This window comes from Lissotriton helveticus, chromosome 7, assembly GCF_964261635.1.
Source record: "Lissotriton helveticus chromosome 7, aLisHel1.1, whole genome shotgun sequence".
NCBI lineage: Eukaryota > Metazoa > Chordata > Amphibia > Caudata > Salamandridae > Lissotriton > Lissotriton helveticus.
The window spans coordinates 1,170,224,760-1,170,237,805 of NC_136068.1; the positions used below are offsets into that span (position 1 = coordinate 1,170,224,760).

General features: G+C 45.1%; 1 protein-coding gene across 3 annotated transcripts in view; it reads right to left on the reverse strand.

Annotated features, from left to right (window-relative positions):
* CEP112 (centrosomal protein 112) overlaps positions 1 to 13,046 on the reverse strand; it is a 2,313,552-nt gene that overhangs the window by 1,659,728 nt on the left and 640,778 nt on the right. For all 3 annotated transcript variants that reach the window (XM_078654309.1, XM_078654310.1, XM_078654308.1), the window contains one exon: positions 6,579 to 6,722. In XM_078654309.1, the coding sequence (XP_078510435.1) occupies positions 6,579 to 6,722 (144 nt within the window). The remainder of the gene's footprint in view (positions 1 to 6,578; positions 6,723 to 13,046) is intronic.

Genomic DNA, 13,046 nt, shown 5'->3' on the forward strand with positions numbered 1-13,046 from the left:
TGTCCTTAGATCCTGACCTTCTTTTCTCCCCAAAGTGGTTACCTCTTTCCACATTGGACAGACCATCACTTTGCCCACCTTCTTCCCGCATCCTTCAAAGGAGGCGGAAAAGCTCCACCGTCTGGATCCAAAACGTGCTCTATCTTTCTATCTGGATCGCACAAAACAATTCCAGGTGGATGACCAGCTCTTTGTTGGCTATGTGGGCGCCAAGAAAGGTCTGGCCGTGCAAAAAGGGCCCATATCTCGGTGGGTCGTTCTTTGCATAAAAATGTGTTATTCCTTGGCAAAGAAGGAAACTCCGGCAGGACTGCGTGCCCATTTCACCAGGATGACAGCAGACACTACTGCTTTGGGACATGGTGTACCCCTCAGTGACATCTGCCAGGCAGCCACGTGGGTATCCCTGCTCACGTTCACGAAACACTACTGCCTGGACAGCCAAGTCCGGAGAGACAGCTTATTTTGCCGTTCAGTTCACCAGGACTTTCTGGTGTGAACTTAGTTAGCAGACCACCATCCAGGGTTGGAATTGCTGGAGTATCTATTCTAAAGTAAGGAATCTCTAACTAATTGTCTCTTTCAGATGAACAAGTTGCTTACCTTCGGTAACAATATATCTGTAAGAGACATATATTAGTTATATATTCCTTAGCGCCCCAACTTTCCACCCCGTTCTGCAAACTGACTTCTAAGGAAAGGGACTCACTTTCAGGGCCCTAGTTTTGTGCACCAGTGGTCAATGTCTTGCATGGCTCTGCGCTTCTGACGTGGAATGTCGTGTAAAGAACTGACGTCAGCACGCGAGGGCGGCGTCTAAGTAGATACCGCAATGTCATCCCGGCGATCACGACATCAATGACGAATGAGGAGTCACCGCCACCACCTACCGATGTGTGGGGGTACTGCTACGAAACAATTTCTCCGGATCCAGTCTGACACCTGGGGGTAATTCTAAGGTAACAAATCTATAACTAATTGTCTCTTTCAGATCACATATGCACAGCCACATGTACAGGAGTACACCTCAGTGCCAGGGCTGTTTACTTATATATTCTTAAGTGTTGACAACTGTATTGTGCACATAACTGAAAAGAAAAATGCACGTCTGATAAAGTAAGACCTATTTGCCCTTCCAGTGCTTCTCATCAGTGGTGTTTCAAATTACATTAAGGAAACAAAGTGCAGACCAAAAGTATTGCAACTAGTTTCTAGGGTAGTGAAACATCTTGAAAGTCTACATTTCTAACTTTATTTAGTCTTAAATTCTTTTGTTAATGTTAACAATGAGTGCAAGAATTATTACTACATTTTGAAGAATATAAGAAACACAAATGCATGATAAAACCACACCAAACATGTTTTAGAGAGTTAAAGAAGAAATGTTTCACTCATTCTGCGGCCCCTATAAAAATCATACAAAATGGGGATAACTTGGTTCAAAGTTTCTGAGAATGATAAAGGATTCATCCTTTATTGTGAACGTATAAGCTCATAAAGAAAGAAGAATCATTTTCACTATTTCCTCTGATGTGCAGTCTATATTGAAAAATTGACTGATGACTGAACTTGCGTGATCAGCCCCAAGAGAGCTATGGCCCACTTCCTATCCAAGACACATGCTACAGGAAAACAAGCTGTGCTTGGTGGAAAAGTAGTCCACTAATGTCAACCCATATTTGTTAAAAGAACACCGAGGATTGCTTTCATAATCCACTGGTATGTGTTAGGACAGAGCAAGCCAACAGAGCAACCTCCACTTTATTCATTCACACAAGATGACTTGCTTCAATAAAGGTAGTCTTGTGGGGAATTTCTAAGTAATTTTGTTAAAGCAGGCTAAAGAAAGGACGCAAGTGGACCGATCTTGCTTGAGCTTCTTCTGTTCTTTTTTTATACCTTTGTTTACTCGCATTCAGAATAGACAACCTAGAGTTTAGACCGGTACACAACAATAGCATCACCAATCAAAGTATAACAAGTTCACAATGAGCAATATAGCTTCATACAATGATTCGCCGTGAAAGGCGCCACGTACAATAACTGTGGAATCTACAACACTTGTAATATCAGGGCAGACCAGAGTAACTGGATGGAAGCTGAATCATTAAGAGAAGACAAAGGAAAATTGTGACGCCTAATAAATACTTGCACAGAAATAAAAGAGGGGAGGGACGAGAAACACGTTAAACTAAAAAGAACAAGTTAACCAATACCAGTCAATGAGCACTTCCACGTGGTATTTTTCGGTAGGGCCTATTCACAAGTAAAATATACATGGGGGGAAGGCAGCCAGGCAACCTCCACGAGACTCCAGGAGGGAGTCCCCATCACTCGAGACCCAAATGTCTACAACTACACATGAGGTGAAAGGGTCCAGCCCCAACCTTCCCACCTAGTTGGGGAACTGTGGCATTGTCAGTGGGTGTTTCACCAATTTCAATGGGCTGATGGGCTGAAGCTACTAAACAGAACGGATGGCTAGGTGACAATTGCGCCAAGTTGTGAAACAGTTAAACCAGTAAAAATATCAAAAGCTCCAAGGATAAGGGACGGCCATCCACCACCCACCAGATTTTACAGAAGATCTATACCATTCAGAAAAAAAGAAAGATATATCCTGAGCTTGTATCACCATCAAGTAAAGTCCTCAATAAATCACAGTTGAGAAGGTCTTCTTATTCTTCTTTTATTTCATAAAAACTTCTCCAAACACAGTCCTAGCCGTCAACATGTGTTTTGTCTTTTGTGGTATGAGCCACAGACTTCCTCAGGGCTAATGCTATAAAATCTATCCAATAGACCAGCATGGAATACAGATCCCTACTATTTAGATTCACAAAGTCAAAGTATTTATCAAATTGTTGTGCCTCGAGACAGGATGCATAGCCTCTCCAAATTATCTTCTATTCATGAAAAGCAACCAAAAACCCAGAAACGACAGCTTGGCACAGCATAAGTTAATTGAAAGTGGCATATAGCCGTCACTTTCGATTAACTTATACTGTGCCATGCCATTACTTGATGATGATACAAGCTCAGGATACATCTTTCTTTTTGATGGACTGAAGCCTTACAATAGAAAACCAGAAAGCAGCTTGCCTCCAGGGCCAAGAGATGTTAAACTGAGTGCAGAGTTAGATATCTAAAGCATACTAGAATAAGGCTTTCTGTCTAAAGATATTTAAAAACTCAACTGAATCTGCCTTTCCTTGTTTGTGAGTCTGACTTGTTGAACGACAACATGGAAGGCTGAAACATGGAACATTCCAAAGACTTTCTAGAACAACTGGAAAGGAGCTGGTTTCCAAGACCTTGATTGACTAAGACTATTTCTGAAAAGGAATGAAAAAGTGGAGTTGAGCATCACAATAAATGAGCTGCCACAAGGAGGCCAGCGTGTTGGCTCTGGGTTGATTTGATGGCAGTTCCAAACCATTATACAAAAATGAATCAAGGCTGTGGTTTACAGGTTGTCGGACGAGAGTTACACCAGAGTCGAGCATTGCCCTGTTGGCTCAAAGCTGTAAAGCATTGATTTCAATCCTTTTGTTATTCAGCTGAATGCTTCCAGAAAAAGAGATTGTGAATCAGATGACTGAAAACAGAGTTGCAAAAAAATGCCATACGTTTGATGCAAGATATATGGGCATCACTCCAGTCACAGTCTGTTCTCTGGAGACACTCCATCTCTAACCTGAATCTATAAATAGTAGCTTGACCCGCTTTTGAACACTTTTAGAAGGATGCTGACAGCACATTTTCAACTCCTTAGCTTCAGAGACCAATGCAGTGTCTAACTCTTTTAACTAATGCTAAACCAACTAAATGAGTAACCCGATCAAGAATGAAGGTTCAGTGAATCCAAAATGCGTCTGAAGACAGCAAGGAATGGACGACCTTAACTTTTCATTGTATAAACTATGCTCCACATTCCCAAATGCTGATTTGGGCAGACACCGTTGAATAATACTGGGGCTCAGTGCCGACAGAATCATGATGCATTAAACACTCTAAAGAATGCAGTCAATTTCTGTCTGCCGTTATAGCTGAGCCATGCACTCAGACTGACGCTATCAATCGATGCAATAGTCCATTATGAACTGGCACAGCTCATGTAGGGGTCAAGTGCCAAATGGCACTACTCAAATGCAGGTTAAACCTCCATGGCCTATGATGGGTTTTTTTTTCCCCCAAGTTCATACTTTAATGAATCAGAATATAACAGCACCAAACCACAGACCTACTGCAAAGAGATATGCTGCATGTAAATAAAAAATGAAACATTCTCCTTTAAAGAGCAAAGAACTTCCCATATCAGCCAAAGGCTTGATGCAGTGACGGTCGCTTGTTTCCTTCTTGACTGTCCAAAGAAAGAGTGACTCCTCCCAAGAACCATGGCGCCACACTAAACTTAACATACATGCAAAATATATCATGTGTCTCCTTAAAAGGGTCCTAGTTAGGAGGAAAAGGCAACCAAGGGCAGAAAAAAACCTCCTTGACAAAATGGATAGTTCTTGACTGAAAATGAAGATGAAGAGCTTTAAAAGAGTTGGGAAGGAAGACACTAAAACTACCATGAGGCAGAGTAGAGAAAGAGGGTAAACAATGATACTTACTTCTTAGCTCCAAGCTTCCTCATATATAAGCAGAACAGGAAATTATTTCACAGGAAAATGGATGAACACCTTCTTGAACACAGAAGCTCTATCAGAACAAACTGAGAAGACGTCCATCTTGGTTAGGAATAAATATAACCATTATCACAACCACCATCACAGAAAAATGGTGCTATGAGTGCTGGAAATGTGAGGGATCTCTTTGTATCTCACATCTGGCAGCTATTATTGAGCCGGATCCAGCCACCACAGTGAAATGTGCGAAAACTGTCCCAGAGCTAGCGTTTGATACTTAGACATATTCAGTTATGTCTGCAGAGCACCGAGCTCCAAAGGTTGAGGGAGACCTCTCATTTTAATCTTCACTGGGCCTAACCTGGCCGAGAACAGACTGCAGCCTAAAACCTTGATGCTGTTGCCATTGAAGAAACCAAGGTGCTCAGCATGTTGTCATTTCACAAGTGCTTAAGAGATAAACTGGGCAAGGCAGAAGCCTAAAAAGGTAGTTTCGACTTAGTAGGAAAGAGGGGGAAAATTCCATTGAGTTGATGGCTATTAGGAAACTAAGGGTTTACTCTGAAGGCAATAAACGAGGGCAGACTGAGTCACCACTGTAATGTAATGTAATGAGATACTTGTAAAGCGCTGACTGCCACTCCGAAAGCTGGGCGTTGTGAAGGCTCATACAACAGTTAGGCACTCATGTCCAGACGCCATGTTGCTGTTTGAGCATATATTTTAGCAGCCAAGAGGGAGAAATGGTGGAGCTATGGTGTTCTTCTTTCACTGTATACAGCATTACCATGTTACTATGTGGCAATACGTCACACCATAAGGTTGTGTCAATCACAATTAGTGAAGGCAACAGCAAAAAAAAAAGAAATGAGTTGTTGAATGCACAGATTACATATTTTAATCCACGGGAGCTATTGGGTACTGGTGTGATTTCAGACCAGGTATAGGAAACCTACAGAAATTCTGCAGTTTTTTTGAATGGTGAAAAATGATGAACACCTTAAACACCACACGCAGTGTTAGCTTTATTTTTACCTCCTGATCTCTGTACAGATCTTAGTTCTAGTAATAATGCACCCTGAGCCCTGCCCCGACTTTACCTATACCACATTCACAGAGTTTGGTACACAAGTACAAGAACACTTACACCAGCCTCGGTCAACACATTACTCCAATGATAAATCATGTTTTTTTTCACCCAACTTTCGCAGCAGTGTAAGCAGATATAAATTGCTGATCATCACAAATATCCGTCAGACAGACTTAGATCCGTTAGTTGTTTGACTATCTGTTCTCTTGTAAAATGCTCTAATGCCCTTCGGCCAAGTTCGCAGTATTTTAAACCACAAACATAAAAAAAATAAGAAAACAGAGATGGCAATTGATTTATTAGCTGTGATGCGGAGCACGAGGCAATGGACGTAAAAGAAGAGCTCATGGCAGCATCAAGTACAGCAGGCACCGAGCAAGGCGGCCCAGCACAAGAAGCAGCAGTGAGAACAGACAGGACAGCGCTGAGCTCTATGCACGGCCCGAGAGTAATAGGCACGCTTGATGGGCTGATCAGTCCCTATCTGCACTGCAATTGTAGTTTGCTGGGAAGGGACAATATTCCGGGAAGTGCCAGCCGCAGAAATAATGAACCATGCACATCACCTGCGAAGAAATAACAACTGTGATAAAAGACGACTTATTTGACATCGACCTGTAGGAAGCGTTGCAGTTTGACAGATTATAAATTCCCAAATTTGTTAATGTTTATCACAATATATCAGCTCATAAACTCGCTAATTGCTACCCACTTCTGTGCTGGTAATCTAATCTGGCCATAACGAATGGCACTTTTCTATTTTTTTATTTATTAAAAAAGAAACATCATTCATTAACTTTGCAATGTGTAACGCATCTTAGAGTTGTGAGGCCACAGGGGAGAACACGTACTGTTTCCTCGGTCTGCGCCAAGTAGTCGGCCTCCATTTTGATGAGGCGAGCATTGGTGTCGTCCAGAAGCGCTTGGATGTTTTCAGTGTGTTTCTGCTGCAGTTCAAGCTTGTCGTGTTCCATCTCTGCCACCGCCGTGTGGAGCTAGAGAGCATAAACAAGACACTGAGTGCTCTTCATGGCGAGAGAACCTGTAACAAGCCACTTCACAACTGAGTCGACAAATCGAAAACGTATATGACAACATTCGGTGACAATAGATTAAAGATTTGGAAAGCAACTCGGAGGAATTTTATTTACCCACTAAGTTGTATTACAATGAAATTATTTTTAACAAGTGAAACTCATGGACACCAATTCAACAAAATGCCAGGGGTAGCGGAAGTGACATCACAAACCCTTTGACCTTCACTTTCACTCACACACAGGTTTACACTTAAACACTCATTCACCCTCTCTCATGTAAGCACACTCTCACCTGATGCACACAGCATACATTTAAACGTATTTTGTACTCACCACAGCTGCCAGAGAAGGTCACATTCCAGCTAATTGTTGTCAAATTGTATTATGCTAATAGTGAAAAATGTAATATGACTTTTGGGCCACAGCCTATATTTTCTATTTCAAAATGTTTTTATTGGTTTTAAAACTGAAACAGTACAAGACAAACACTGTTGGGAGACACCAGTATAGCTTACCGATCAAGTGTTACAGAAAGCTAGAGTGCAATATTCAGTTTGTGTACTAGGACTCAATCTGTGAGAATTGCTCATTTCATGACCCTACCGGGTAGATCAAGTGTCACCATTCTAGTGGCTCACATTGTTGGTCATGTTATTTTTAGTAAGCGCATTTCCTACTCCCCCACCACTATCCCACTCTAAAAAATTAACAATAAACAAGAAGGAAAGAAAAAAAGAGTAAACAAACTATGATATCACGGTCGGAAAAGAAAAAAGAAATTCAGGCTTGGTCGCGAGTAAGAATAAGTTGACGGGGACCAGGGCCACCCCGAACTCCCAGGGACTCCACTCCCAGGCCAGGGGCTGCTCAGGTGAAAACTAGATATGGAAGAGGTGAAGGGGCCTTAATCTAGACCCACATGCAAACAAGAGTAGACCTTTCGACAGGTATTCCACCAAAGGGGCCCAAACATAGTCAAACCCCTTTCTTGAGTACTCCACTATGTCCACCAATCTCTCCATTGCCAGTGCCCGCCATAATCTAGCATGCCATTGTGCGAGGGAGGTGGCCTCCACCTTCTTCCAAGCTGCCGCTAATGCCATCTTGGCCACCCCTAGGCACAGCCACATCACGGATCGATCCCCTTGTGTTTGACGTTTCAGGCTGGGATCCCGAACCCCCAAGAGGATGTGTTCAAAGGCTGCAGGAATTGGATAGATCAGGATCAGCTTGATTTGGGATAGTATTTTCTTCCAGAAAGGCTTGATGCCTGGGCAGTCCCACCAGATGTGCCTGAAGTCCCCCAGGAGCCAGCAAGCCCTCCAACATATATCTGAGGCAGTAGGGAGGATTGTGTGCAACTTCTGAGGGTGCAGGTACCAGTTGTACATAATTTTATAGTGAGCTTCCCTTAAGAACATAGACCGGTTGTATCTGGGGATGTTCCTGTATAGGGAGTTCCATTGTTTACCCTCCAGTGGAATGATCAAGATTGAATACCAGAACCTTTGGTGTCTAGGCGTTGAGTGAGATCCCAGAGTCCGTATGAGTGAGTAGAGGAAGGAGATGGTCCCCTTCGTGGAGGCCCTAGATTGTGCAAACTTCTCGATGTGGAGTAGCTCCTTGGTTGCGGCTAACCAAACTTGCGGTTGTTGAAGCCAGTGCTTGAGTTGTATGTATTGGTATTTGTCGGAGGGCTGGAGGTTAAATATTTTAGCACAGTCTTTATATGTCAGTAGCTTCTCCTTTATAAAGGTCAGAGATCATAAGGCAATCTCCCTCCGGCCATTGGTCGAATGGCCCCTTCTGAATTGTCCGGTAGGAACTCAGGGTTGAAGTGAACGGAGGTAAAGGGGGACGGGAAGGTGGTAAGGGGCGTGGCTCTGGCAAGGTCATCCCAAACCCTCAGAGTGGTAGCCATAGGCATTTCGTGGTCGATTGTGTTTCTGCTTCCACAAGAGATCCCAAATTGTCCTGCCCACTATTTGTCAGTCCATGTGAAGCCAGAGTTTTTCGGATTCACGGAGTGACCAGTCAGCGAACACTCTGAGTTGAGCCGCTCTGTAGTATCCCAGGAAATCGGACAAGACCAGTACCCCTCCTCCTGCGCCCCAGTTAACACCCGATAGGATAACCCCGCTCTCTTAAGCTGCCAGATAAACTTAGAGATAATTTTTTCAGGCCGATGACAAGAGACCTGTCTACCGGGATCGGAAGTCCCTGAAAAAGATAGAGAGCCTAGGGAGAACATTCATTTTGATGGCGTTGACTCGCCCTATCCAGGAGACGTAGGCTGTTCTCCATCTGGCCAGGTCTGCTTTAAGCTGGCGTAGTAATGGAGGATAATTAGCTCCATAGAGGTGTATTAGCTTGGGAGTGAGTCTAATACCAAGGTATGTGATGTCTTTGTGCATGGTTTGGAAAGGGGACATTATGTCTATGCTCTGCATAGTCTCCTTGGGTAGAGTTAGTTGAAGGAGATAGGACTTTGAAAGATTTACCTTAAACCCAGAGGCTTGCTCATACAGGGTGAGTTCTGACTGGATGACTGGGAGAGAGGACAACGGCCTCATGATTGGGAGCAGCATATCATCCACAAAGAGAGAGATCTTGTGCTCGTCTGTTCCGAACGTGACCCACCCCCATGCTGGGATTGGACCGGATGCATTCCGCCAGGGGCTCGATGCTGAGAGCAAAAAGCAGGGGAGATAGAGGGCAGCCCTACCTAGTTCCCCGGGAGAGATCAAAAGGTTCGGAAGCCACCTCATTCACCAAAACGCGGGATCTCAGGGTGAAGTAATTGGCACGCACCATACTTATAAAGGTTTCGCAGAACCCAATTGCCTCAATGATCGAGCCAGAAAGTCCCAGTCGGCCGTTTAAAGGCCTTCTCCACATCTAGCGAAAGAAGGGCCGCCGGGATTCCTTTCCTCCGAACCTTCTCAATATTGTGTACCACCCTTCGGAGATTATCGTGGGTTTGCCTCCCCTTGATGAAGCCTGCTTGATCCGGCTTAATGAGCAACAGCATGACATGCTCCAAACAAGTGGCTAATATTTTAGAATACAATTTGCCGCCGTCAAGGTTCAAGAGTGTGATAGCCCTGTAAGAAGCACAGCTTGTGGGTTCTTTTCCCGGTTTGGGGATGACAGAGATCAGTGCTTCCCCCATAGAGGGGGTCACCCGCTGTGAGGCAGCCATGTCGTTATATAGCATCACCAAACAGGGCACCAGTTCTGGCGCAGAGGTACGATAGAAGTCGGCATTCAGCCCGTCCGGGCCAGGTGCCTTTTGAAGCTTAAGCGTGTCTATCGCTTTTTTTTTTTAACTTCCTCATTAGAAATAGGTCGGCTTAGATCTTCGTTCGTGGAAGCCGGTACCTGAGGCAGAGCATGAACCTCTAGATATTGCTCCTGGGCTGCAGGTACCAACGGGTCAGCGGTATATAGGGAGCGGTAAAACTCCCCGAAGGCTCCAGCTTTTCGCTCTTAGAGTTTCTGGGAGATCCCTTTCATAGCCACTATTTGCGCGATATAATCTTTTTCCTGCTTCACCCTAAGTTGGTCGTACCAAAAGGGTACCAACCTTGTTTCCTCCCTCATAGCTCCGGGTCTGCAGGAGGGTGCTTTCCGCCCCATTACTGTAAATGGCATGCAGCTTCCCCTTAAGCTGCGTAACTTTCATAAGGGAAAGAATTGAGCGGTTAGTCTTGTGATCATGTTCGGCATTTAGAAGTTTCCCCTCTAGCAACAGTTTTTCCCCTTTGTGTTGCTTTTTAAGGGCATCTAGTTCAATGCACTTCCCCCTAATGACTGCCAATTTTTAGCCACAGAGGTTTGGGCGGGATCGTTAAGCGAACTCCTTGATTGTCATCCTTAATTCATTCCTGAGAAGACAGTCCCTGCTGAGGAAGTTGGGGAAATACCACTTAGCGTGTTTGGGCGTGGTCCGAGAGGAAAATCGGGTGGAATTGACATCCTGAAAGTGCATGAAAGAGGGACAGGCTAACAAAAGCATGATCGATCCTGGAGTATGTCCTATGTGAGTGCAAGAAGAAGGAGTAATCCCCTGTCATTGGGTGGCAACCCCTCCATGCATCGAGAAGGCCTAAACCTTGTAGTGTGGCATTAAGCGAGTTACTAAACACCCCCCTATCACCCAGTGTGGGTGGTAGTGTCTAGGGATGGGTCCCAAATTGAGTTAAAGTCTCCAAACAGCAGTATGTCACCCCTGGCGAACACTTCTAGGGAAGCCATAAATGAACTCAAGAAGTCATGTTACCCTGTGTTGGATGCATAGACCGTAGCGATGGTGCACAGTCTTCCGCTTAATTCACCCCTGACCATCAAGAATCTCCTCTCCTTATCTGTTTTAGAAGCCTTAAGAAGAAACTGGACGGAGGAATGAAAGAGGAGAGCCCCCTGTTGTGTTTAGTGTGTGCTGAGGAGCGGAATATCTGTGGGAAAGCCCTAAGCTTCAGCCGTTGTTCGTCACTGCACTGGAGGTGGGCTTCTTGCAGAGCAGCTATTTTAACCTGGTGGTCCAACAGGAATTCCCAAATCCGCTGCCTCTTATTGGGGGAATTAAGACCTCGTACAATCCATGTCAAACAGTTAACCACCATAATTCTACACGGGACCAACCCACCTGCCCTGTTAAATGCGCTCATGGAGGCCAATTCTCTCCCCTCCTTACCTCTAACCCTGCTGCGACCAAAAAATTGCAGTAAACACGAAGCAATCTGCGATACCAAAACAAATGCAACAAAACCCAATACAAACCATAACTTTGCGCTCCGAGGCTCTCAATCTCGGAAGAGAACCTCATCTTGAGTGTTTCCTGGGGCATACCAAGTTCCGCCTCCACGGCCCACAGGACGTCTACTTAGCATGGTTGTAGTAGTAGACATCAAATTCTCTAGCGAGCAATCATAACTTCACCCATACAAGCCCCAGCCTCCTCATCCCCAGCGTGAAAGTCAGTTGACAGTCAGATTAGACATCGACCGTCACAGGTGATATCAGGCCACCGGCAGAGTCCAGCCTTCAATGAGTCATCTGGGGAAACCTGAACAGAGCATACTTGTATCCAGACATCGAAAGTGTACCTGAGTCAATCCGAGGCGCTCTTGCCGCTCCTTGCAGCAAGACGGCTGATAGCCAGAAACCGGTCCTAGGATGCTTGATTCCGGTCCAGGAAAGACATGGCTTGGCAGTTCGGGCTGGACTGTTCCCATGAGGCACAGGGTCAAGACTGATTAGCATATGGCCATGTCTGAACTGGGGTGGCTTGGTGAGCAAAATAACGATGGATTAAACCCAGATCTGTGAATGGGGGTGAATGTTTTGCCATTGTGAAACATTCCGTCCATCATCTTGTATGTTTTGCTGTTCACCCTACTCAAGGCTACAGCAGCCAAAGGTAGAACATACATATTGAATAGTAGGGGACTAAGGGAGGAGCCCTGTGGCACCCCTTGCTTGATGCCGTGTTCTCTGGACATAAACGGAGGGCTGATACTGAGAAAGACCTCTCATGAAGGAATGAGGCAAGCCACTCCAGGGCCTGACCCGTAATTTCTACCTCCGCCAGGCGACGCAGCAGGATGTCATGTGATACTGTATCAAACGCTGCACTTAAGTCCAACAGGATCAGGGCCGAAGTTTGCCCCCACTCCATGGCCGACCAGAGGTGTTCCGTCACAGCCAGAAGCACAGACTTCGGGCTGTGGCCGGGTCTAAAGCCATTTTGAGAGGGGTCCAGTATGTTATTACGAGTGAGATAGTCTGACAACAGGGAGTTCACATACACCTCAGTAATCTTGGCTATCTAAGGTAGCAGCGAGATGGGCCGATAATTTTCTGCTTTAGTGGGATCAAGAGCCGGCTTTTTAAGCAAAGGTATCACTTTGGCCTGTTTCCATACTCTGGGCATGATAGCAGTACTAAGGGAATTATTAATAACCTGAATCAGAGAGGGTAAGATGGTAGGCAATACCTCCTTGAATTGGTCAGGTTTAAGAGAGTCGGCAGGAGAGCCTGACTTAATCCTACCGCACAGCGATTGTAGCTGATCCACTGAAATCGGGGGAAAAGAGTGGAAAATATTAAGCTGCTGACACACAGTGCCACCGGCGCATTGCTGTGCATGGTCGGAAAGGAGCTGTAGATATCCTCTACCTTTTTAACACCGTTCACACCATCAGCGGCTCCGGATGCTTCTGCCTGGGGGGTCTCGTTGTCTCTGGGTGCTCAGGAGACTCAGGCAGCCTGCTTCTTGGG